Raw genomic sequence first — 24,882 nt, 5'->3', positions numbered from 1 at the left:
CAGGGCCGTGAAGGGTTAGATAGTTTTCCTCCTTTAATCATACAAACCTTCAATTAAAAACAGCATTTTGTGTTTCCTTGTGTTCTCCTAAGTATTGAAATTTGTTTGAAGATGGGAAATTGACGTGTGACCAACATAAAACAAAATCACATCACTGTGTGTGTATATAAACATTTTTTTTTTAAATGTCCATTTCCTAAAGCTACAGAACTATTTATACCCTTATAAAGCATCCTAATATAGCCAATAAATCTAGCACCAAACCCAAAATAATCTTAAAGTCCTCGGCTTAAAGAGGTGCTCAACTGAATCGAACGCCTTGTGAAAATCGAGAAATATAATAAATCCCTCCTCCCTCCTGAACCTCCTTTATTCCTCCTTCAAAAACCGGATTGAGTCTCACTAATTATAGAGGCTAAGCCCTCCTTCAACCTAGCAGCAATTGCTCCAGAGAATATTTTATAATCCGTATTCAGTCAAGTTATCGGTTTCAGGTTATCAAGATATCTTTGGCCCTTCCTCGGTTTGAAATGAACGTGACTAAACCTTGTTTCATTGTCTGCATCAATTGCTGATTCATTCCTTCAATGCCTTGTACAAAAACTCTCTCAACCCCCCCCAGGAAAAAATCTATAAAAATCACTTGTGAGTCCATCTGTCCCTGGAGATTTCTTCGGAGCCATTTTCACACAGATTGAATCCAATTCCTCAATGTTCAAATCTGCCTCACACAAATCCTGAAATAATTCATGAATGCAAGGAATATTGCTTTTAAATCTCTCAAAGAATGCATCAGCGTCTTCTGCGGAATAATTGGAGGAATATAAAGTTGAGTAGAATGAGAGAACCTGTTCTTTTATCAACTCAGCATCTCTGCTTTCGATACCGTTTATCATAAGACTTCCTCTCCTGCTTACTCTTCTCTGGACTACAAAAAAGAAGAATTTCTTTCCCCTCCTCCTTCCATTTCTCCATTTCGCACGCGATCTTATATGGGCACCTTGAGCACGTTCCAGATGAAGCTCATCTAACTCTGTTTGCAACATCATGAATGTCATCTTCCTGAGAGCGAAATCCAGCATTACGACAACATTGGGGAATTTCCCAATACAAATAACTTTCACGTTCCCCTTTTTCCCTGTTCATTTGAGTCCATTAAGTTCGGTGTGTTTGCATTTTAGATTTTGTTATTCATGTGTTGTTGTTGTATTAGGGAAGTTCATTTTTGTGCAAATATTCCAATCATTGGTTGGACGAGTCTCTGCTTCGGTACAAAGCTTTGAAGTTTGTAAAGAAGAAGAAAAGCCTTCAACTTCTTCCTCTTCTTGGTAGATGTAACTTATATACAGAAGGTTTTTTTTTCTTCTTCCTGGATTCGACTGCAAAATTCCACATACGGCTCCTGATGTACAGTTTGTGTGATATTTTAGGAATGCCGTACGTTGTTCATTGTTTCTATTTGTTCTCCATTAAAAAAACAAAAAGTTCATGGCGATCGTTCTCTGCTCGTGACTTTGAAGTTGTACGACGTGTCGCGTCGGACGCATTCCTTTGTGACAGCGACTTCGACGACGCTGTGTTCTTTCAAGACTGATGTGAGCAAAGCTCCTTCGTACATTTGCCGTCCGTGCTTGGATGAACGTACTTGTTGTTTTCGCCATCCTCCGCATCTGGTAGCAGGCCACCTGGTTTACAAAACCAAAAAAAGCCCTTAAAACAACGCAAGAAGGCCGAACAAAATGGGGAAGAGAGGAAATAACAGCAAGAAACGCCGACGTACATCTGCCGAAGGTGGAAAAGGGCCAAAGAGAAAATTCCCCGTTGACAAAGCGGAAGACGACAATGCAAAAGAGGATGGAGGTAAAACAAAAAAAGGGAAAAAAAGACATTTAATCATACAAACAAGCTCACTGTTCGAGAACTATGAAATGAAAGGATTAAGTTATGAAGTTAAGGATAAAGTTACACCAAGACTTATTGAATATCTTCTCAAAAAGATTTCATGTTTAGCTTTAAGAAATAAAGAAATGAATATCAAATGTCAAATCAAACGCTCTACGCGAACTCTCTAGATCTACAAAGACACAATGGAGCTCCTTCTGACCTTTTCTGTACTTGCCCATCAAGACCTTCAAGGCAATTAATGGTTTTCTTTCAAGGCATGAAACCATACTGTTGCTCGGGCACCAGCACACTTTTCCTCCATTCGTCAGGCATCTTCTCACCCGCTAGAAATCTCTTGAACATGCTGGTCCTCGAGATGCTTCCTTACCTCCATGGGTATGTCATCAGGACCAACTGCCATTTTGAACATTAAATATCTTATAAGTGTATTCAATTAAATATAGGTTGAACGTGATTTGCAAATGATTGTATTCTGTTTTTTATTTGTTTAACACAACGTCCCAACTTCGTTGGAATTGGGGTTGTATGATTTACTGCACCGTGAGGTCCCACCACCAAGTCTCCTTCTCCCCTTTTGTGCCAGACCATGTATCAAGTGCTCTCCTGCCTCTCTCTCCCATCACCTCGGCTGTCGCGGTCTCGTCTTCCGGAAGCTCCTCCTCTCCACCGAGAGCTTGTCTCACCTCTTCCCGAAAATCCGCACAACACTCTTCCTTTATCAGCTTCCGCCACATGGTCTCTGCTCTGCCTTTGTCTTCTTCATCTTCCTCCCCACCACCAGCGTTGTCGTCTTTGCTGTGTAGCCACACGCTTCCCTACCACCACTACCGTAAGAGTTTTTAACCTCCTTCAGATGACATCGTCTGCACAAGATGTAATCCACCTGCGTGCTTCTGCCTCCACTCTTGCAGGTCACTTTGTTCCTGCCTGTTCTGGAAAAAAAGGGTTCACTACAGCCATTTCCATCCTTTTTGCAAAGTCTACCACCATCTGTCCCTCCAAGTTTCTTTCCTGGATGCCATACTTACCCATTACTTCTTCATCAAGGAGGCACTCCTGAGCCATTTTTTTAAATTGCGCAAAAAACTCACAAACTCAGAAACTTTGTATTGTGACATCACGAAGGCCTCAACAGTCTTCTGTGCAAATCTAAGGTGGATCGGCTTAACCTCTTAGCAGGAGAACAACAACATTTGAAACGGCATTTCCTTGTGCCCGTAGGTGACGCTATCAGTAAGGTAAAATTTGTTCCTATCGATGACTCGAAGCGTAGACCTTAAGTGTGTGAAACTTTGACAAGATATGACCATCTGGAGTCAAGCTCCATTCCTCGTTTGCTGTGGCTCAACATGTAAGTAACCTTCATCACATTTGGTGGTTGAGTCGCAGCCTTTCCCAAAAAGTGTTATGCTTTGCTTTCATGAAAATGTACAAAACGGGGAACCGGTCTGGATCTTGTGACCTTGCCGGAAAGGACCCCTGAACCTCTGAGCTGAGTGTCGCCCCTGGAACAGATCCTCTCTTAAATCATATCGACTGCCAACTGGTGTTAAACTTTCATCACGTGTTGAATATGTCCTTCTGCAGGCGTTCCAGCATGGGACCACCTTCAAGATGAGTTGATCCTCAGGATCTTCTTCCTCCTCCCTTTGCGGGACCTCGTCAGGACATCGGTCGCTTGCAGACGCTGGCATCGTTTGGCGTGAGTCTCGAGTTTTTTAAGGTTCCGTTTTTTAGGGCTTTTTACATGGCACGTGGCAGCAACGGCATGAAGAGATCATTGTTGTGATGAAGAATACCATTTCAGATCATTCAAATGTATTGTAAAAAAGTAATTAGTACCAAAATAAACATTAAATGCAACTGTATTGAATTTCAGTGAAGTGAAATACAACTCAACTGTCCCAACTCAGTGATTGTCTTGCATGCCACAAAAGGAAGCCCAAACTTTTGAGAATCACTGACGATGGTCTCACACTTCCCTGCGTGTGTGTTCTAGGTTTGATCAATCGCTGTGGCACAGTGTGGACTTGCACGGGGTGATCAATACGGGTCTAGCGCTGGAGCAGGTGCTGAAGGCGGGTGTGCGCAGGTTAAGCTTGCGGGGGGTGATCAATACAGCCCCAGAGCCAAAGGGAACCATTTTACTCTTACATAGCAAGAAGATGGACAACACCCAACACTTTGAGATCATGTGGTGAGTTCAGGCATTGATGTGGCCAAGTGTGCCTCACAGCCCGTGTTTTGCTATGGGCAGTTGCCATGTATTCCGCTGTTAAGGGGAAGTTAAAAATGTTGCAGCGAGGACGAGACAAATATGTGCGGTAGGTGAACTTTGAGTTCACCGGTGAGCGAGCAAGTGGCTGTCGCGTAGATAACAAGAGAATTCACTATTGGTGGCTTTGTAGACCTTTCAAAAAAAGCATTTGACAGTATTGATCATGTTATCCTAATGGAAAGAGAGATGGCATTCGAGGTCTGGCACCCCGTTAGATTAAAAGTTAAGTATGTGCAATTTAATGATGAATACTCCAATAAATGAAAGATCACTTAGGGGTCCCCCAAGGATCTGTGTTGGGCCCCAAGTTATTGATAATATACATCAATGATCTCTGCAATCTTTTCAAAATCGTCGAATGTGTCTTATTTGCTGATGACACGACTCTGTAAAGCGATTCCTGTTCCTCATTTTGTCTCTGGTTCCGAACAATCTTTTACGGGGCTGGGTCAAAAAGGTTTGCATGGCTTAAACAGAGGGTGTCCAAATTATGAACATCCATTTTCTTCGCAGCCCGCAGCATAGACTAAAATGAACATTTGACTCGAGGTTCTTTACAACCAGTGTCAATATCAAACCTATGAACTAAAAGGCAATGTGTGTGGAACTAAACCAATTGACTTAATTCTCATTCATTAATGTTTTAGCGAGCAGTTAAATATAGCATTGTTAAAATAGTTATTTGGGACTATTTTATCACGTCAAATGGTTTCTATGTGTAAGTTTGAACTTGTCCCCCTGTTTTAAGCTTGTCGTCTTTTTATTTTGAAGGGTACGCAAAGGAATGCACGAAAAGTAACTTCCCACAGCACAGGTGAATTTTGAAAAATCGAGAAGGCAAGAAAGAGAGTCATGAATGGAACCAAATTCTCTGTAAATTTCCTCCAACCACCACTAACCATTCAACTCGAGGCTAACATTTTCGGAGATTCGCACCGTATCCCGTGGGAGTCCCCCGGGATGGGAATGAATTTAACTATCAATCTCGGGATTGGGCAGGAGCGGGAGCGAAGTCATTGGGAGCGTGCGGGAACAATGAAAACAAAGTCACCAGGAATGGATGTGAGTGGAAACAATGATGGCGGGAGTTGACCAGAGTGGAAACCGTGATGGGAGTGAAGCCATGATGCAGTGATATTTTTAATTAAATCGATAATTGAACATTTCCCCTCAGCATCTGGCTAAACATTACCAAATGGAGTAATACGGCTTTTCTGTTTTGTTCCATGATCATTCCGGTAATCAATCAATCAATCAATCCCATCCCATCCCATCCCATCCATCCATCCATCCATCCATCTCCTACCGCTTATCATGAGGGCAGTAGCTTTAGCAGGGACGGCCGGACTTCTTTCTCCACAGCCACTTCCTCCAGCTCTTCCGAGGGGATCCCGAGGCCTTCCCAGGCCAGTCGGGAGACATTGTCTCTCCAGCGTGTCTTGGGTCGTCCATGTGATCGCCTTTCGGTGGGACGTGCCCGGAACACCTCACCGGGGAGGCGTCTGGGAGGTATCCTAAACAGATGCCCGAGCCATCTCATCTGACCCCCTCCCGGATGACTGAGCTTCTCATCCTCTCTCTAAGGGAGAGCCCGGACACCTTGCGCGGTCCTCATTTCAGTCGCTCGTGTCCGGGATCTTACTTCCCACAGCTTGTGACCAAAGGTGAGGGTAGGAACGTAGATCGACCGGTAAATCGAGAGCTTTGCCTTTCGGCTTAGTTCCTTCTTCACCACAACGGACCGATACAAAGTCCGCATCACTGCAGACGCTGCACCAATCCGCCTGTCGATCTCCCTTTCCATTCTTCCCTCACTCGTGAACAAGACCCCAAGATACTTGAACTCCTACACTTGGGGCAGGATCTCATCCCCGACCCGGAAAGGGAACGCCACCCTTTTCCGACTGAGGACCATAGTTTCAGATTTGGAGAAGCTGATTCGCATCCCGCCCGCTTCATACTCGGCTGCGAACCGCTCCAGTGAGAGTTGGAGATCACGGCTTGATGAAGCCAACAGAACCTGTAAAAGCAGAGATTCAATATTGAGGCCACCAAACCGGACCCCGTCGACACCTCGGCCGACGTTACTGCCGGCAATGTGGATGTCAACCAGGACAGCCCCACAACATCCAGAGCCTTGAGGAACTGCAGGCAAATCTCATCCACCTCCGGGTCCTTGCCACCGAGGAGTGTTTTAACCACCTCGGTGACCTCAGCCCCAGAGATAGGAGAGCCCGCCTCAGAGACCCCAGACTCTGCTTCCTTGTGGGAAGGCATGTCGGTGGAATTGAGGAGGTCTTCGAAGTATTCTCCCACCGACTCACAACGTCCCGAGTCGACATCAGCGGCCCCCCATCCTCACTATACACTGTGACGATGGTGCACTGCTTCCGCCTCCTGAGACGCCGGACGGTGGACCAGAATTCCCTCGAAGCCGTCCGGAAGTCTTTCTCCATGGTCTCACAGAACCCCACCCACACCTGGGTTTTTGCTTCAGCGGCCGCCAAAGCTGCATTCCGCTTGGCCGGCCGGTACCCATCAGCTGCCCCAGGAGTCCCGCAGGCCAAAAAGGCCCGATAGGACTCTTTCTTCAGCTTGACGGCATCCCTCACACGGGCTCGGGGATCGCCGACAGGCACCGACGACTTCACGGCCCTAGCTCCGGTCGGCCGCCTTGGCAAGGGAGGCGCAGAACACGGTCCGCTCGGACTCAATGTCCCCCGCCTCCCCAGGGGCGTGGGTGAAGTTCTGCCGGAATGGGAGTTGAAACCCCTTCTTACTGGGGTTTCTGCCAGACGTTCCCCAGCGGACCCTCACAATACGTTCAGGCCCACTAGTTCGGACTGGCATCTTCCCCCACCGTCAGAGCCAACTCATCACCAGGTGACTAAGGCAGACATGTACTGCATATTTTATACCAAAGAATAAAAACGGAGCAGAGTTGACTGGGGAGAATCAATTATCAAGTATGACTCGGGATCAATCTTTGGATCAAAAAACTCGTGATTGGGCAAAATGTTTTAAAAAGACTTAGGATTGGGAGTGACCTCTGGGAGTGGCAGGGAGCGCGATTTTTTTTTAACACTCACTTGGGATTGGGAGGGAGTGAGATGAACCTCTGCGGGAGTGTGGGAGAGACGAAGTCAACGTAGATTCCCGTGTCAGCATCTACAGCCAACCACATTCATTCACGGGCAATGTGGCTTCCATGTCTCGCCCAGGGACACGACGACGATATGTGCTCGGGCTCCGGGTGCACACTTAGCCTCTGCAACACGCCGCTCACATTTTCATGGAACAACACTGAAGAATTGAGATATTGCTACAATTTAAAATGTTTCAGTTTTCTACTTGCATCAGTGTAGCTTTACTGTGCCGTGAAAATAACTCAACACACTGCCGTAAGTATCTCTGCCGCTGGCAACATAAGTGAGTACTGCACACTCCTATGTGAAAATGTGACCTTGTAACACTTATTTGTAACGTGACACTCTAGTGTATGTTGAATCCAGTATATGTGCAAACTGCTTCGGGATTCGGCAAATTGGGTCATAGCACTTACACCTTTTAAGCATATGTCCGTTACTTCGAATGTTCATTAAATCGGGGGCCATTAAATGTATATTTGCGACTCGGGAATGCATGTGTCCCAGTCTCTGCCTATACTGCGCCACAGCGCCAGTAAACTGTGGCCAATTCTGGAACTAACAGAATTTGTCAAACTCTTTATCAACACATGTACTGTCCAGACAGTCCGTTACTTCCGATATCCGTTAAATCAAGGTTCCGACGTACCTACAAAAACGTGGACTCACTTTTGTGATATACTGTTCATGTCTGTTATCTGCAAGTGGACTGTAATTGTCACATAGTTGTCTATACTTGAAATAACATTGTTGCATGTTGTTCTCTCAGCAGACTGAAGATTACTGAAATGGACCTGTCCATGACCCCAATCAACACACTCACCCTTGAGAGGATCATCAGTTGCTGTACTCGTTTGGAGTGTGTCAGTCTGTCTGGCATGAAGCTCTCCTGCGCAATTTTCCTGTTAGTTCTCTCCTCACTGCGTGTAGTTGTAGGCGGCAACATCTTGCTACAGGTTGTATTTGAAAGAGATGCTGTATGCCTTAAATGGTTGGAACTCAAAATTTGCACATGGCGTCTAAGGTGAGGCATTAAATTAAGAATGATCGATAGAACACCCGCTATGTATACCTGTCCAAAACTCTTGTAATCAACTACATGGCTGTCCAGATGCGCAAGTGACCATGCAATGACAACCTGGTATGCAAACACTAGATACAGTTCAGAATCAGAATCATCTCTATTTGCCAAGTATGTCAAAAACACACAAGGAATCTGTCTCCGGTAGTTGGAGCCGGCGGCACGGTGGCCGACTGGTTAGAGCGTCAGCCTCACAGTTCTAAGGTGCTGGGTTCAATCCCCGTCCCCGCCTGTGTGGAGTTTGCATGTTCTCCCCGTGCCCGCGTGGGTTTTCTCCGGGCACTCCGGTTTCCTCCCACATCCCAAAAACATGCATTAATTGGAGACTCTAAATTGCCCGTAGGCATAACTGTGAGTGCGAATGGTTGTTTGTTTCTATGTGTGCCCTGCGATTGGCTGGCAACCAGTTCAGGTTGTACCCCGCCTCCTGCCCGATGACAGCTGGGATAAGCTCCAGCACGCCCGCGACCCAAGTGAGGAGAAGCGGCTCAGAAAATGGATGGATGGATGGATGGATAGTTGGAGCCGCTCTAGTACGAGAACAGTCAGTCAATTGAGAGAGAACACTTTGGAGACAGAAAGGCATTGACAAAAACAGTCGCTGCGCAATAAAGGGTTGCTAGTTATCTGGTAATGCCGGTACATTTATTTTTTTTGACAATTGTGAAAAAAGGTGCAGAGTCCTCTAGTACTTAGAGCAGTTCGAAAGACTAATATTGCAATAGTCTGCTGCAATGACAATTGTGCAAAGGGCACTGAGACTTCAAGTGAGTCATGCGATAATCTGGGACGTTGATTGTGCAAATGGAGCAGATGCTACTCTGGCATGAGTGGCCAGTATTGGTCAACAACAGATATGCAAATAGTGCAGCGTGGCGAGACTACTACAGTGAGTGAACAAGTAATATATAATTGGCCCCACAGAAATGTGACAACGAACTCAAGTCAAAAAAAATTGCCAGCATGTTGTAATGGAATTGTAGGTTAGGTGTTTAAGAAGATCGCGCGAGGGAATAATCTGTTGGAATGTCTGCTAGTTCTAGTTTGCATTGATCGGTAGTGCCTACCTGAGGGAAGGAGCCGGAAGAGGTGGTGACCGGGATGTGGAGGGTTTTGCACACTCCTGTCTTAGTTCTGGCAGCGTGGGTAGGGGGGTACCGACAATCCTTTCAGCAGTTTTGATGTCCGTTGCAGTCGGAGTTTGTCCTTTTTTGTACCAGCACCAAACCAGACTGTGATGGGAGAACAGGACTGATTCGATGACCGCTGTGCAGAACTGCCTCAACAGCTCCCGTGGCAGGCCGTGCTTCCTCAGAAGCCGCAGGAAGTACATCCTCTGCTGGGCCTTTTTCAGAATCAGAATCAGAATCATCTTTATTTGCCAAGTATGTCCAAAACACACAAGGAATTTGTCTCCGGTAGTTGGAGCCGCTCTAGTACAACAGACAGTCAATTTACAGAACACTTTGGAGACATAAAGACATTGACAAAAAACAACAACAAACAACAATTGTGCAAAAAGATGCAGAGTCCTCAGTTGGAATGGCTAATAACGCAATAGTCCGGTGCAATGACCATTGTGCAAAGGGCACTGAGACTTCAAGGAGTGTATGCGGTTTAAAGTGACGAGTACTGCGATAATCTGGGACAATGGTTGTGCAAATGTTACAGATACTCCTCAATCAGTGTGCAAATGGAGCAGATGCTACTCTGGCATGAGTGGCCACTATATGCAAATAGTGCAGCACGGCGAGACAACTACAGTGAGTGCACGAGTAATACATAATACAGAAATGTGACAACGAACTCGTCAAAAAATTGCCAGCTTGTTGTAATGGAATTGTAAGTTAGCTGTTCAAGAAGTTGATTGCAAGAGGGAAGAAGCTGTTGGAATGTCTACTAGTTCTAGTTTGCATTGATCGGTAGCGCCTACCTGAGGGAAGGAGCTGGAAGAGCTGGTGACCAGGGTGGGGAGGGTCCGAGAGGATTTTGCACGCCCTTGTCTTAGTTCTGGCAGCGTGCAAGTCCTCAAGGGTGGGTAGGGGGGGTACCGACAATCCTTTCAGCAGTTTTGATTGTCCGTTGCAGTCGGAGTTTGTCCTTTTTTGTAGCAGCACCAAACCAGACTGTGATGGAAGAACACAGGACTGATTCGATGACCGCTGTGTAGAACTGTCTCAGCAGCTCCGGTGGCAGGCCATGCTTTCTCAGAAGCCGCAGGAAGTACATCCTCTGCTGGGCCTTTTTGAGGACGGAGTTGATGTTGGTCGCCCACTTCAGGTCCTGGGAGATTGTAATTCCCAGGAACTTGAAGGTCTCGACGGTTGACACAAGGCAGCTGGACAGCGTGAGGGGCAGCTGTGGCGAAGGATGCCTCCTGAAGTCCACGATCATCTCTACAGTCTTGAGCGTGTTCAGCTCCAGGTTGTGTCGGCCGCACCACAGCTCCAGCCGCTCCGCTTCCTGTCGATATGCAGACTCGTCACCGTCCTTGATGAGGCCGATGACAGTGGTGTCATCTGCAAACTTCAGGAGTTTGACAGTCGGGTTCGCTGAGGTGCAGTCGTTCGTGTAGAGAGAGAAGAGCAGCGGAGAGAGGACACAACCTTGGGGCGCCCCAGTGCTGATGCTGCGTGTGGATGAGGTGGCCTCCCCCAGCCTGACCTGCTGTGTCCTGCCCGTCAGAAAGCTGTAGATCCACTGGCAGATGGCAGGTGAGACGCTGAGCTGGAGAAGCTTGGATGAAAGGAGATCAGGGATGATGGTGTTGAACGCTGAGCTGAAGTCCACGAACAGGATCCTCGCGTAGGTCCCTGCACTGTCGAGGTGTTCTAGGATGAAGTGCAGTCCCATGTTGACTGCATCATCCGCAGATCTGTTCGCTTGGTAGGCAAACTGCAGGGGGTCCAGCAGGGGACCTGTGACACTCTTGAGGTGGTCCAGCACAAGACGTTCAAAGGACTTCATGACCACAGATGTCAAAGCGACAGGCCTGTAGTCATTCAGACCCGAGATTGCAGGTTTCTTGGGGACTGGGATGATGGTGGAGCGTTTGAAGCAGGATGGAACTTCGCACATTTCCAGTGATCTGTTGAAGATCTGAGTGAAGACTGGCGCGAGCTGATCCGCGCAGACTTTGAGGCAGGATGGAGACACGTGGTCCGGGCCTGCCGCTTTGTTAATCTTTTGTTGTTTGAAGATGCGTCTCACATCCTGTTCATGGATGGTTAACGCAGAGGTCAGAGGTGTGATTGTGGTCGCGGGTGCGGCCGGGTTGGTGTGTGGTGTGAAACTGTCCTTTTCAAATCTGCAGTAGAAGGTATTCAAGTCGTTGGCTAGTGTGCTATTGTTCTCAGCTTGGGGGGATCGTCGCTTGTAATTAGTCAGCGACTGGAATGCATGCCAGACTGATTTAGAGTCGTTTGTGCTAAACTGTTTTTCCAACTTTGCTGTATAGATCCTCTTTGCAATGTTAATTTCTTTAGTCAGCTGGTTTCTAGCTCGATTATACAGGGCCCTGTCCCCGCTCTGATATGCGTCCTCCTTAGCTTGGCGAAGCTGCTTAAGTTTAGCAGTGAACCACGGCTTATTGTTGTTGAATGTGCGAAATGATTTTGTTGGAACACAGACCTCTTCACAGAAACTGATATAGGATGTAACAGTGTCCGTATATTCATCCAGGCTGCCAGCTGAATTTTCAAAGACACTCCAGTCTGTGCAGTCTAAGCAGCTTTGAAGTTCCATCTTGGCTTCATTTGTCCACTTTTTGACTGTTTTCACTGTAGGCTTCGCACATTTAAGTTCTTGCCTGTACGTCGGTATTAAGTGAATTAAGCAGTGATCAGACGAGCCCAAGGCTGCACGAGGTATAGCACGGTATGCGTTTTTTACCGTGGTGTAGCAGTGGTCTAAAGTATTATTTTCCCTGGTAGGACAGTCGATGTGCTGCTTGTATTTAGGGAGTTCGTGGTTGAGTTTAGCTTTGTTAAAGTCCCCGAGAATAATGAGGGGTGAGTCGGGGTGTTTTTTTTCAATTTCGTTGACTTGATCGGCGAGCGTTAGCAATGCGGCGTTCGTGTTAGCTTGAGGCGGAATATAGACGGCAGCGAGAATGAATGATGCGAACTCACGTGGGGAGTAGAATGGTTTACAATTTAAGAATAGCGACTCCAAATGCGGGCTGCAGTGTGTGCTGATCACCGTGACGTCCGTACACCATTTTTCGTTGATATAGAGGCATATCCCGCCGCCCTTTGTTTTCCCCGATGATTCCATGTCGCGGTCCGCTCGATGAATGTGGAAACCGGGAAGCATAATGCCGGCATCAGGTACAGCGTCGCAGAGCCAGGTCTCCGTGAAGCACATGGCCGCGGAACGTCCGAAGTCTTTACTTGTCTTTAACAGAAGATGAAGCTCGTCCATTTTGTTGGGTAGGGAGCGTACGTTCGCGAGGTGGATCGACGGGAACGCCAATCTGTGTCCTCTCTTGCGGAGTTTCACCTGAATGCCGGCTCGCTTCCCTCTGTGGCGCCGCTTCCGTCTCCATGCGCCGAAAACCGCGGACGCCGCTCCGGTGAGTAACTCGGGGAAAAAACTGAGCGGATATTCGAAAGTTGGTGACAGAAAGTCTGGAGTAGACTCCTTGATGGTTAGCAGGTCTCCCCTTGTGTAAGTGAGTCGTGTAAGGTCTCCAAAGACGGACGAAAAACACAAAAACAAAGACAATACTAGAGAGCGCGTTACCGAGGCGACCACACTGGTAGGCGCCATCTTTGCGCCATTTTTGAGGACGGAGTTGATGTTAATCGCCCACTTCAGGTCCTGAGAGACTGTAATTCCCAGGAACTTGAAGGTCTCGACGGTTGACACAAGGCAGCGTGAGGGGCAGCTGTGGCGAAGGATGACTCCTGAAGTCCATGATCATCTCTACAGTCTTGAGCGTGTTCAGCTCCAGGTGGTGTCGGCCGCACCGCAGCTCCAGCCGCTCCGCTTCCTGTCGATATGCAGACTCGTCACCGTCCTCGATGACGCCGATGACAGTGGTGTCATCTGCAAACTTCAGTAGTTTGACAGCCGGGTGCGTTGAGGTGCAGTCGTTCGTGTAGCGAGAGAAGCAGCGGAGAGAGGACACAACCTTGGGGCGCCCCAGTGCTGATGCTGCGTATGGATGAGGTGGCCTCCCCCAGCCTCACCTGCTGTGTCCTGCCCGTCAGGAAGCTGTAAATCCACTGGCAGATGGCAGGCGAGACGCTGAGCTGGAGAAGCTTGGAGGAGAGGAGTTCAGGGATGATGGTGTTGAACGCTGAGCTGAAGTCCACGAACAGCATCCTCGCGTAGGTCCCTGCACTGTCGAGGTGTTCCAGGATGAAGTGCAGTCCCATGTTGACTGCATCATCCGCAGACCTGTTCGCTTGGTAGGCAAACTGCAGGGGGTCCAGCAGGGGACCTGTGACACTCTTGAGGTGGTCCAGCACGAGACGTTCAATTGACTTCATGACCACAGATGTCAAGGCGAGAGGCCTGTAGTCATTTTGACCCGAGATTGCAGGATTCTTGGGGACTGCAATGATGGTGGAGCGTTTGAAACAGGATGGTACTTCGCACAGTTCCAGAGATCTGTTGAAGATCTGTGTGAAGACTGGAGCGAGCTTGTCCGCGCAGATTTTGAGGCAGGATGGGGACACATGGTCTGGCCCTGCCGCTTTGTTAATCTTTTGTTGTTTGAATATGCGTCTCACATCCTGTTCGTGGATGGTTAACCCAGAAGTCGGTGGTGTGATAGTGGTCTGTGGTGCGGCTGGGTGGGTGTGAAAGGACACTTTCAAATCTGCAGTAGAAGGTGTTCAAGTCGTCGGCTAGTGTGCTATTGTTCTCAGCTTGGGGGGATCGTCGCTTGTAATTGGTCAGCGATTGCAATGCATGCCAGACTGATTTAGAGTCGTTAGCGCTAAACTGTTTTTACAACTTTGCTGCGTAGTTCCTCTTTGCAATGTTACTATCTTTAGTCAGCGGGTTTCTCGCTCGATTATACAGGGCCCTGTCCCCGCTCTGATATGCGTCCTCCTGAGCCTGGCGAAGCTGCTTAAGTTTGGCAGTGAACCACGGCTTGTTGTTATTGAACGTGCGAAATGACTTTGTTGGTACACAAACATCTTGACAGAAACTGACATAGGATGTGACGGTGTCCGTATTCATCCAGGCTGCCAGCTGAATTTTTAAAGACACTCCAGTCTGTGCATTCTAAACAGCTTTGAAGTTCCATCTTTGCTACATTGGTCCACTTTTTCACTGTAGGCTTCGCGCATTTAAGTTCTTGCCTGTATGTCGGTATTAAGTGAATTAGGCAGTGAGCAGACGAGCCCAGTGCTGCATGAGGTTTGGCACGGTATGCGTTGTTTAGCGTAGTATAGTAGTGGTCCAAAATGTAATTTTTCCTGGTAGGACAGGCGATGTGCTGCTTGTATTTATGGAAATTTGGGGTTGAGTTTAGCTTTGTTAAATTCAAGACAAAATTGGCAGAATTTTACATCCATCCATCTTCCGTTCCGCTTCTCCTCACTAGGGTCGCGGGCGTGCTGGAGCCTATCCCAGCTATCTTCGGGGGAAAGGCGGGGAACACCCTGAATGGGTCGCCAGCCAATTGCAGGGCACATACAAACAAACAACCATTTGCACTCACATTCACACCTACGGGCAATTTAGAATCTTGAATGAATGCATGTTTTTGGGATGTGGGAGGAAACCGGAGAAAACCCACGCAGGCGGGGCCGGGATTTGAACCCCGGTCCTCAGAACTGTGAGGCAGATGTGCTAACCAGTCGTGCCGCCCAGCATTTTACCATGGAATTTTAAATCAACTCTTGGAACTTAATGGCAAGAGGGAAAACGCTGTTAGAATGTCTGCTAGTTTTAGTTTGCATTGTTCAATAGCGCCTCGCTGAGGGAAGGAGCTGGAAGAGGTGCTGACCAGGATGTGGAGGCGCCCAAGAGGATCTTGCATGCTCTTGTCTTAGTTCTGGCAGCGTGCAAGTCCTCAAGGGTGGGCAGGGGGGTACCGACAATTTTTCCAGCAGTCCCGATTGTCCGTTGCAGTCGGAGTTTGTCCTTTTTTGTGGCAGCGTCAAACCTGCAATGGATGAACAGTGGATCGATATCATGACCGCTCCTGTGGGAGGCCATGCTTCCTCAGAAGCCGTATGAACTACATCCTCTGCTGGGCCTTTTTCAGGATGGAGTAGATGTTGCCCTCCCACTGCAGCTCTATGGGGGGCGCAAGCCATTGCAAACTGTAGGCCGATCCCAAGCCCGGATAAATGCTTAAAACTTTGCCAAACATCCATCCATCCATCCATCCATTCATCCATTTTCTGAGCCGCTTCTCCTCACCAGGGTCGCGAGCGTGCTGGAGCCTATCTCAGCTATCATCGGGCAGGTGGCGGGGTACACCCTGAACTGGTTGCCAGCCAATCGCAGGGCACATAAAAACAAACAACCATTCGCACTCAGTCACACCTACGGGCAATTTAGTCTCTCCAATCAACCTATCATGCATCTTTTTGGGATGTGGGAGGAAACCGGAGTGCTCGGAGAAAACCCACGCAGGCACGGGGAGAACATGCAAACTCCACACAGGCGGGGCCGGGGATTGAAGCCCGGTCCTCAGAACTGTGAGGCAGACGCTCTAACCAGTCGCCTTTGCCAAACAAATAAAAAGAATTCCATACCAGATCGTTCGTTCGTTAACGACGCCCAACTCCGGCGGAACTTGGAGGGACAGATGGTGGTGGATTTGCAAAAAGGATGGAAATGGCTGGAGTAAACACTTTCTTCCAGAAAAGGCAGGAACATAAAGTGACCTCCAAGAGCGCAGGTGGATAACATCTTGTGCAGACAATGTCATCTGAAGGAAGTTAGGGGCGAGTGTGGCAAGACAGCAAAGAAGATGGATAACTCAGGAGGTGGGGAGGAAGATGAAGAAGAGAAAGGCAGAGCAGAGAACCATGTGGTGGAAGACTGGACGGCTACAGCCACGGTGATCAGAGAGACAGGCAGGAGAGTACTTGTATCTTCTGGCAGGAAAGGGGAGAAGGAGACTTGGTGGTGGACCCTCAACGTACAGGAAATCATACAAGGAAAGAGATTAGCGAAGAAGAAGTGGGACACACAGGATCGAGGAGAGGAGAAAGGAATAGATATGCGACGTAGGGCCAAGGTAGATGTGGCAAAGGCCAAACGAGGCAAATGATATGTATGGCAGGTTGGACACTAAAGAAGGAGAAAAGGATCTATACAGGTTGGAAGGATGTGCAGCAGGTTAGGGTGATTAAGGATAGAGATGGAAATGTGTTGACTGATGCCAGTAGTGCGCCAAACAGATGGAAAGAATACTTTGAGGAGTTGACTCATGAGGAAAATGAGAGAGAAGGAGAGTAGAAGAGGCAAGTGTAGTGGACCAGGAAGTGGCAATGATTAGTAAGGGGGAAGTTAGGAAGGCATTAAAGAGGATGAAAAATGGAAAGGCAGTTGGTCCTGATGACATTCCTGTGGAGGTATGGAAGCATCTAGGAGAGGTGGCTGTGGAGTTTTTTACCAGCTTGTTCAAAATAATTCTAGCAGGTGAGAAGATGCCTGAAGAATGGAGGAAAAGTGTGCTAGTGCCCATTTTTAAGAACAAGGGTGATGTGCAGAGCTGTGGGAACTATAGAGGAATAAAGTTGATGAGCCACACAATGAAGTTATGGGAAAGAGTAGTGGAGGCTTGACTCAGGACAGAAGTGAGTATTTGCGAGCAACAGTATGGTTTCATGCCTAGAAAGAGTACCACAGATGCATTATTTGCCTTGAGGATGTTGATGGAAAAGTACAGAGAAGGTCAGAAGGAGCTACATTGTGTCTTCGTAGAGCTAGTGAAAGCCTATGACAGAGTACCCAGAGGGGAACGGTGGTACTGCTTGCTGAAGTCTGGAGTGGCAGAGAAGTATGTTAGAATAACACAGGACATCTATGAGGGCAGCAGAACAGCGGTGAGGTGTGCTTGTAGGTGTGACAGAGGAATTGAAGGTGGAGGTGGGAGTGCATCAGGGATCACCCCTGAGCCCCTTCCTGTTTGCAGTGATGATGGATAGGCTGACAGATGAGGTTAGCCTGAAATCCCCGTGGACAGTGATGTTCGCAGAAGACATTGTGACATTGTGATCTGCAGGTGGAAGGACAGTTAGAAAGGTGGGGCCATGCGCTGGAAAGGAGAGGAATGAAGATTAGTCCAAGTCAAGCAAGATATGTGCATGAATGAGAGGGCTTGAGGGTGAAGAGTTAGGCTACAGGGAGAAGAGAGAGCGAGTGTGGAGGACTTCAAATACTTGGGGTCAACTGTCCAGAGCAATGGTGAGTGTGGTGAGGCAATGAAGAAACGGGCAAAGCAGGTCAGAACGGGTGGAGGAAAGTGTCAAGGTTTGTCATGTGACAGAAGAGTCTCAGCTAGGATGAAGGCCAATGTTTATAAGACAGCGGTGTGTCGATAAAATGTTCATTTCTTCGATTTAGAAGGCAGATCAAGAAATCGAACTGTAGACTACCCGTCAATAATGTTTTTGAAATGGTGAGATGTTGACACTTGAATTTCTCTTGCAGAGGGCTGGGCTGTAATCGCCACCTACGGCAGCTCAACCTCAGTAAATGCAACAGCTTCTCGCTGTACTCTCTCTGTCGCATGTTACGATCTTGCTCCAGGTCCCGTCTTCGTCCGGCTCCCCACCGACCTTCCCCCACAAGCAAAGCAATCGTCATCTTCATTAACTTTTTTGTCTGCTTCCTGCAGAATACAACAGTTGAACATGTCAGATTGCATCTTTCACGATAAATTTACGAAAACCGTATTGAATAATGTGAGTTCCACTGTTACACACCTCGACCTCAGTGGAAAACGTGGCATCTTCTCAGTAGATGGTGAGTAAAGGAGATCTGTCTGTTTAAAGTCCCCCAAAACACATCCAAAAATGTCATGTCAATTTGACACCTCATAGAAAAGACTGTTTCCTCTCTTTCTAGATTTGAATGCCTTGGTGAAGAGATGTCCTGATATTCGCACGCTACATTTCAAGTACGTTTGTGTTCATCCTGAGGCCTTCACACCAAGTATTTGCAGCCTCGCGTCTATATTCACTGAATGAGAAGATCAAACAGCCACACACTACCGGTTCTTGTTAATGCAAAGGAGTATTTTGGCCAAACTGCAAAAATCCCAAAATAGCAAAACAATTTTGTTGGTGGCTTGCCACGCCCTCCCCTCCAGAAGCATTGGAACAATGAGATGTAACTTGTTTTCACAGTCAAAAGACAAATGAGACAAGATGTCAGCATTTGAGCTCGTTGCGACTTTCGGCCCGTCCCGTCAGTCGGGGGTCGCCGTGGCGAGTTCCGTGTACGAAAGGCGGCGGCGTGTACCGCTACGCTGCAACCTTTTAGCATTTGGTTGCATGTGATGTATGTAAATCTGGATCTGAGACTGCAGATTTCAAACTGCTAGCAAGTTGCAGCCTCATTTCACGATACTTGACCAAAAGCCACGCCCTTCAGTTGTTTATATTGAAGAGCTGTCCCAATTCTTTCTTTATTTATTTTTTCTTTTGCTGTTAACTGAAGGTGAATAATCCGGCCAAATGAAAAAGTCTGCGCCAGGCTGCTGCCGCACCGACAGCGAGGCTGCGACGTCTCACGCCTTCTGTCTCTACATGCAGCCTAAGTTTGAAAATAATAATTCATTTAGAGGCATAACCGAGGGCCAAAGGGGGACAATTTTTCAAAAGATCATTTTAACATCCATCCATTCTCAACACCGCTTATCCAGTTCAGGGCTGCACGGGCGCTGCAGCCAATCCCATCTGACTTTGGGCGAAAGGCGGACCACACCCCGAACTGGTCGCCAGTCAGTGGCAGGCCGCATATAGACACGGACGACACTTCGCACTCACGTTCACACCGTCACGAGTGGGAACTGAACCCACGCTGCCCAAAGTGTACCACTACACCATCAGTGACTTCAGTTTTAACATGCATGACAAAGAAAGTCGTGTTTTTGTTGTTTTTTTAAACTGCAAATTCCGCCGTGGAAAATATTTGTAATCCTTTTCAGGAATCAAAAATGGTTGTTTTGCGTCCCTACAGTTAGAGAGTCAGGATTTATTTATTGAGTGAGTTTGGAATGGTGGTATGTTGAAAATTTCCCAAATAGCTGTGCGGGTTGCACAGTTGAAACGAGGGGAATGGGCAAAGCCCGAACCACCGCTGTCCCACATGAGAAAATGCTGCAGCATCATGTTGACTAAGCTGTAGTGGTGCAGTCCACGTACTGGAATTTTTTTGTGCCATGTTCTTCCTCTCTGTTCATGCGTTCCAGTCACAAATGGCACTTGACCGTTAAGTTCTTGCCCGCGCTCTACAAGCTCAAACATCTGGAGCATCTGTCCTTGAACGGCTGCTATTACCTTCACGCCATGACGTAGGTTCCGACTGCCTTCCACACGGCTCTCATTTTGAGCAGCCGTGGTGACTAACTTGTGTTCTGTTACAGTGACGCCAGGAAGACATTCCCCTCGCTGAAGTACCTAGATATGCGGGATTGCAAAAATACCAGCGGGATTTCCTTGATTGAGGCAAACCCCGGCGTTTGCATCAACCACTATCCTTCATTTGTCGTCGCCTCCCCCACGCAGCCATACGAAAGTGGTGGCGACCTCAGGATGTGGGACAGAAAATTTCGATTGAGGTTCCCATGAGGGCCTCGCGCCTGAAAATAGCTGGGCTCCGGCAGGCCCGCGACCCACGTGAGGAGAAGCGGTACAGAAAATGGATGGAAATTGCTTCACTAGAAATTTACACTTTACACCGATGTGATCGGTTTGATCGATATCTGCCGATACTTAGCATTGTATGCCAATCGGCTATTTTTAGCCTTGTCACGTGTCTTGTGGGGTAGTACTGTAACTGACGGCCAATAAAGTTTTTTCTATTTTGTCGGGGGGAAAAAACACATCCTCGGTGTTGGATTATTTTGCGGTGTCCCAGACAGACAACACGCAAGTTTTTTGCATGTCGTCGGGAACGTCATCTAAATGCTTCAGCAACAAATTCTAATGTACACGAGGAGGAGTATGCCGCATTCGAGCAACCCAGCGTGGAGAAGAAAAAACGAAGCCAAATGGACACAAACTATGGACAACGTCCGTCCATATAGCTGGGACAGTGAGAAAGTTGTTCTTAACAGTATTAAAGTAATTTAATTGCGATAGTCATTTAATTACAGTTAGCACCCAGTGTCAGTGACCAATCCTAAATGACCCCTAGAGGTCACTCATTGTACAACAGGACACAAGTTTAACCTATAAGTGAATAAGTCATGTAAATGGACCAGCGATTTCCAACTTTTCTGGAGCCAAGGAACATATTTTACAATTGAAAACTCTTCACGGCACACCAACAAACACTGTCACAAAGTAGCTTTAGGGGGGGGCGCCCAGACCTCCCTCTGCCCAGCCACTTCATCCAGCTCTTCCTGGGGGGATCTGGAGGCGTTCCCGGGCCAGCCGGGAGACGTAATCTTGGCGTGTCCTGGGTCGTGAGCATTGAAGTCCCCCAGCAGAACGAGCGGAACCCCAATGTACAGGCGCCAAGCCGGGGGGCGCAATAAGTACACCCATCAGTTCCTGCGTTGATTGGCTGTTAGCATAATTGGCTGTTAGCATAAGGACACCCATCAGGTCCCACGTTGATTTTAGCATAAGTACACCCATCAGATCCTACGTTGATTGGCTATTAACATAATCAGCATGCCAATAAGTACACCCATCAGTTCCCGCGTTGATTGGCTGCTAGCATAATCGGCATGCTTGGTAAAAGGGTGACGGCTGATGTATTCCTCTAAAACCGCAATGCTTTAACAAATTAGACATACGGCCTTTGACCGGACTTCAGTGAAAAAGTAGTCCTGGCATTTTTGTCGCATGACTTGTTCGGGGACACCTGTCGGCTCCATTAGGTGTCATATGGGCAACAAAAGGCATTTGTGATCATACCTGTGAATATGGTCCCCGTCCCGCCACGGCTTTTGGCAAGGCACCTGCAAAGAATGAGGTCGTCACGCGGCTTGTGCGGGTCATGTCCAGAGGTCACAACCCCACACCTGTAGAGAATGCGACACTCACATGGCTTGTGCAGGTGAGATGTTAGAAGATCTAAAAAAAAAAATGAGTAGCCAAGAACATGTTTTCGCTGACCAATGGGTTGTGGGATACGTTGAGCGGACCATCAGTCTGTGAAATCCCCAAGTCCACACATGGTCAGTTTCAAGGCTCTTATCAAAATACATGTCAAGGTCTAAACCATAAACATGAGTTTTAGATTTCGTGTGGGAGTTTCCGAGGTTCTTATCAAAAAACAAAAACCCGACTAGTTGGATGAACGCCGTTCGGGGTGAATGACGAAAGGTTCATTTTGCTGGACGAATACCTTTCTGCTCATCCATAATCATGGGAAATGTGTTGAGAAAGCTTTCGATTCTTCACTACAGGCGATGTCATTGGACAGACATTTTGGACAGAACCATCAGATGCAGATCTATATCAGATAGACATTGAAGTTGAGAAATTGTCATCAATTATGCAAAAAATCAGATCGTTGTATTCATCACTATTCCACCAACCTTGGGAATCTTGTGTGACTCAAGTTATCCAAGTTATAACCATGAGTAATTCATGTTTGTGTGATACATTTAAAGACATTATGGAAAATTGGGGCATTCAATGTTGGTTTGCTGCGATTGGCTGGCAACCAGTTCAGGGTGTACCCTGCCCTCCTGTTGATCTCCCGTTCCATTCTTCCCTCAATCATGAACAACTCCTCCACTTGGGGTAGGATCTCATCCCCGACCTCGAGAGGGAACGCCACCCTTTTCCGACTGAGGACCACGGTCTCAGATTTCGAGGTGCTGATTCTCATTCCAGCCGCTTCACACTCGGCTGCGAACCGATCCAGTGAGAGTTTGAGATCACAGAACCACATCATCTGCAAAAAGCAGAGATGCAATACTGAGGCCACCAAACCGGACCCCCTCTACGCCTCGGCTGTGCTTTGAAATTCTGTCCATAAAAGTTACGAACAGAATCGGTGACAAAGGGCAGCCTTGGCGGAGTCCAACCCTCACTGGAAACGAGTCCGACTTACTGCCAGATATGCGGACCAAACTCGTACAGGCGCCGAACTGCCCATATAAGGGGGTTCGGTACCCCGTACTCCCGAAGCACCTCCCACAGGACCCCCCAAGGGACACGGTCAAACGCCTTCTCCGAGTCCACAAAACACATGGAGACTGGTTGGGCGAACTTCCCATGTTCCCTCGAGGACCCTGCCGAGGGTGTAGAGCTGGTCCACTGTTCCATGGCCAGGACGAAACAACACTGCTCCTCCTGGATCTGAGATTCGACTTCCTGACGGACCCTCCTCTCCAGCACCCCTGAATAGACCTTACCAGGGAGGCTGAGGAGTGTGATCCCCCTGTAGTTGGAACACACCCTCCGGTTCCCCTTCTTAAAAAGGGGGACCACCACCCCAGTCTGCCAGTCCAGAGGCACTTTCCCCAATGTCCACGCGATGTTGCAGAGGCGTGTCAACCAGGACAGCCCCACAACATCCAGAGCCTTTAGGAACTCCGGGCGAATCTCATCCACCCCGGCCTTGCCACCGAGGAGCTTTTTAACCACCTCGTTGACCTCAACCCCAGAGATAGGAGAGCCCGCCTCAGAGAACCCAGACTCTGCTTCCTCATGGGAAGGCGTGTCAGTGGAATTGAGGAGGTCTTGGAAGTATTCTCCCCACCTGCTCACAACATCCCGAGTCGAGGTCAGCAGCGCCCACAACATCCCCACTGTACAAAGTGTTGGTGGTGCACTGTTTCCCCCTCCTGAGATGCCGGACGGTGGACCAGAATTTCCTCAAAGCCGTCCCGGAGTCGTTCTCCATGGCCTCACCGAACTCCTCCCACGCCCGGGTTTTTGCCTCAGCCACCACCAAAGCTGCATTCCGCTTGGCCAGCCGGTACCCATCTGGAGTCCCACAGGCCAAAAAGGACCGATAGGACTCCTTCTTCAGCTTGACGGAATCCTCACTGTTGGTGTCCACCAACGGGTTCGGGGATTGCCGCCACGACAGGCACCGACCACCTTACGGCCACAGCTCCGGTCGGCCGCCTCAGCAATGGAGGCGCGGAACATGGTCCACTCGGACTCGATGTCCGCCGCCTCCCCCGGCACATGAGCGAAGTTCTGTCGGAGGTGGGAGTTGAAACTCCTTCTGACAGGGGATTCTGCCAAACGTTCCCAGCAGACCCTCACAATACATTTGGGCCTGCCACGCCAGACCGGCATCTTCCCCCACCATCGGCGCCAACTCACCACCAGGTGGTGATCAGTTGACAGCTCCGCCCCTCTCTTCACCCGAGTGTCCAAGACATGCGGCCGCAAGTCCGATGACACGACCACAAAGTCGATCATCGAACTGCGACCTTGGGTGTCCTGGTGCCAAGTGCACATGTGGGCACCCTTATGCTTGAACATGTTCGTTATGGACAATACGTGATGAGCACAGAAGCCCAATAAGGCGCAGAGCTGGCGGGCAATAAGTATACCCACACCTGCTCGGCGCCTCTCACCGTGGGCAACTCCAGAGTGGAAGAGAGTCCAACCCCTCTCGAGAGGACTAGTACCCGAGCCCGAGCTGTGTGTGGAGGTGAGTCCGACTATCTACTCGGAACTTCTCGACCTCACACACCAGCTCGGGCTCCCAGTGAAAGAGTCCCTGGGGTGCGCGTCTGCGGATACATGCAAGTGAATTGACACCGTTTCGCATGCACAAAGACTGACAGATGTGTCCTGTAATTGCTGTGGCCGCACCGCGGAGGCCGAGGACCCCACCCGATCAATCGAGGGGCGGGATCGGGCCCAGGGGTCCACCCGAGAGGAGCCCGGCGGACGGGACGCGGCCCCCACCCGGACTTTTTTCTGATACGAAGACTATATGATATGGTTCGACCTCTCAAAACAGCTTTCCCGGTTTCCCACAACAGAGATGAGGATATGGTTGGGGAGTCGTTGAATTTCAGAAACTCATCCCATTCCTTCCTTACGAAAGAATCAAAATCCGCATCCTTCAATAGGGACGTGTTGAAGCGCCATGTTGGTGGGGGTCCCAAATTGGATTCGCGAACTTGGTGATTGGATGTGTTTTGGGAGCAATTCTTTGAGCTGCCGAATTGTTTGAAAGAAAGACATCTATTCTTGAGACGAGAAAAATGTGTATTTGTTTTTTGTGCAGTTTTACGGCCTCCATATGTCAACGAGACCAAAGACATATATACTGCTCTAGTATATTGGAGCATTGTGGCTGATTGCTATTTTTGAGATGTGAGCGATCTATTCGGGGAT

At 48.4% G+C, this 24,882-nt stretch overlaps 1 protein-coding gene across 2 annotated transcripts; it reads left to right on the top strand.

Moving 5' to 3' along the window:
• Window positions 1–1,479: 1,479 nt before the first annotated feature.
• LOC133480041 (S-phase kinase-associated protein 2-like) lies at window positions 1,480–20,440 on the top strand. 2 transcript variants are annotated; one of them, XM_061777689.1, is made up of 9 exons: window positions 1,480–1,860; window positions 3,493–3,607; window positions 3,905–4,102; window positions 8,099–8,233; window positions 18,041–18,139; window positions 18,228–18,355; window positions 18,458–18,509; window positions 19,806–19,907; window positions 19,980–20,440. In XM_061777689.1, exons 1-9 carry the CDS (start codon window positions 1,740–1,742, stop codon window positions 20,182–20,184), a joined length of 1,155 nt encoding a protein of 384 aa, XP_061633673.1. In that variant the 5' UTR covers window positions 1,480–1,739; the 3' UTR covers window positions 20,185–20,440. The 2 variants fall into 2 exon arrangements, with proteins under 2 accessions (XP_061633673.1, XP_061633674.1); XM_061777690.1 differs by lacking the exon at window positions 18,041–18,139 and having other exon boundaries at window positions 1,508–1,860.
• The last annotated feature ends 4,442 nt before the right edge of the window (window positions 20,441–24,882 follow it).

This window comes from Phyllopteryx taeniolatus, chromosome 6 (assembly GCF_024500385.1).
Source record: "Phyllopteryx taeniolatus isolate TA_2022b chromosome 6, UOR_Ptae_1.2, whole genome shotgun sequence".
Taxonomy (NCBI): domain Eukaryota; kingdom Metazoa; phylum Chordata; class Actinopteri; order Syngnathiformes; family Syngnathidae; genus Phyllopteryx; species Phyllopteryx taeniolatus.
This window is presented reverse-complemented; position numbering and strand designations above follow the sequence as displayed.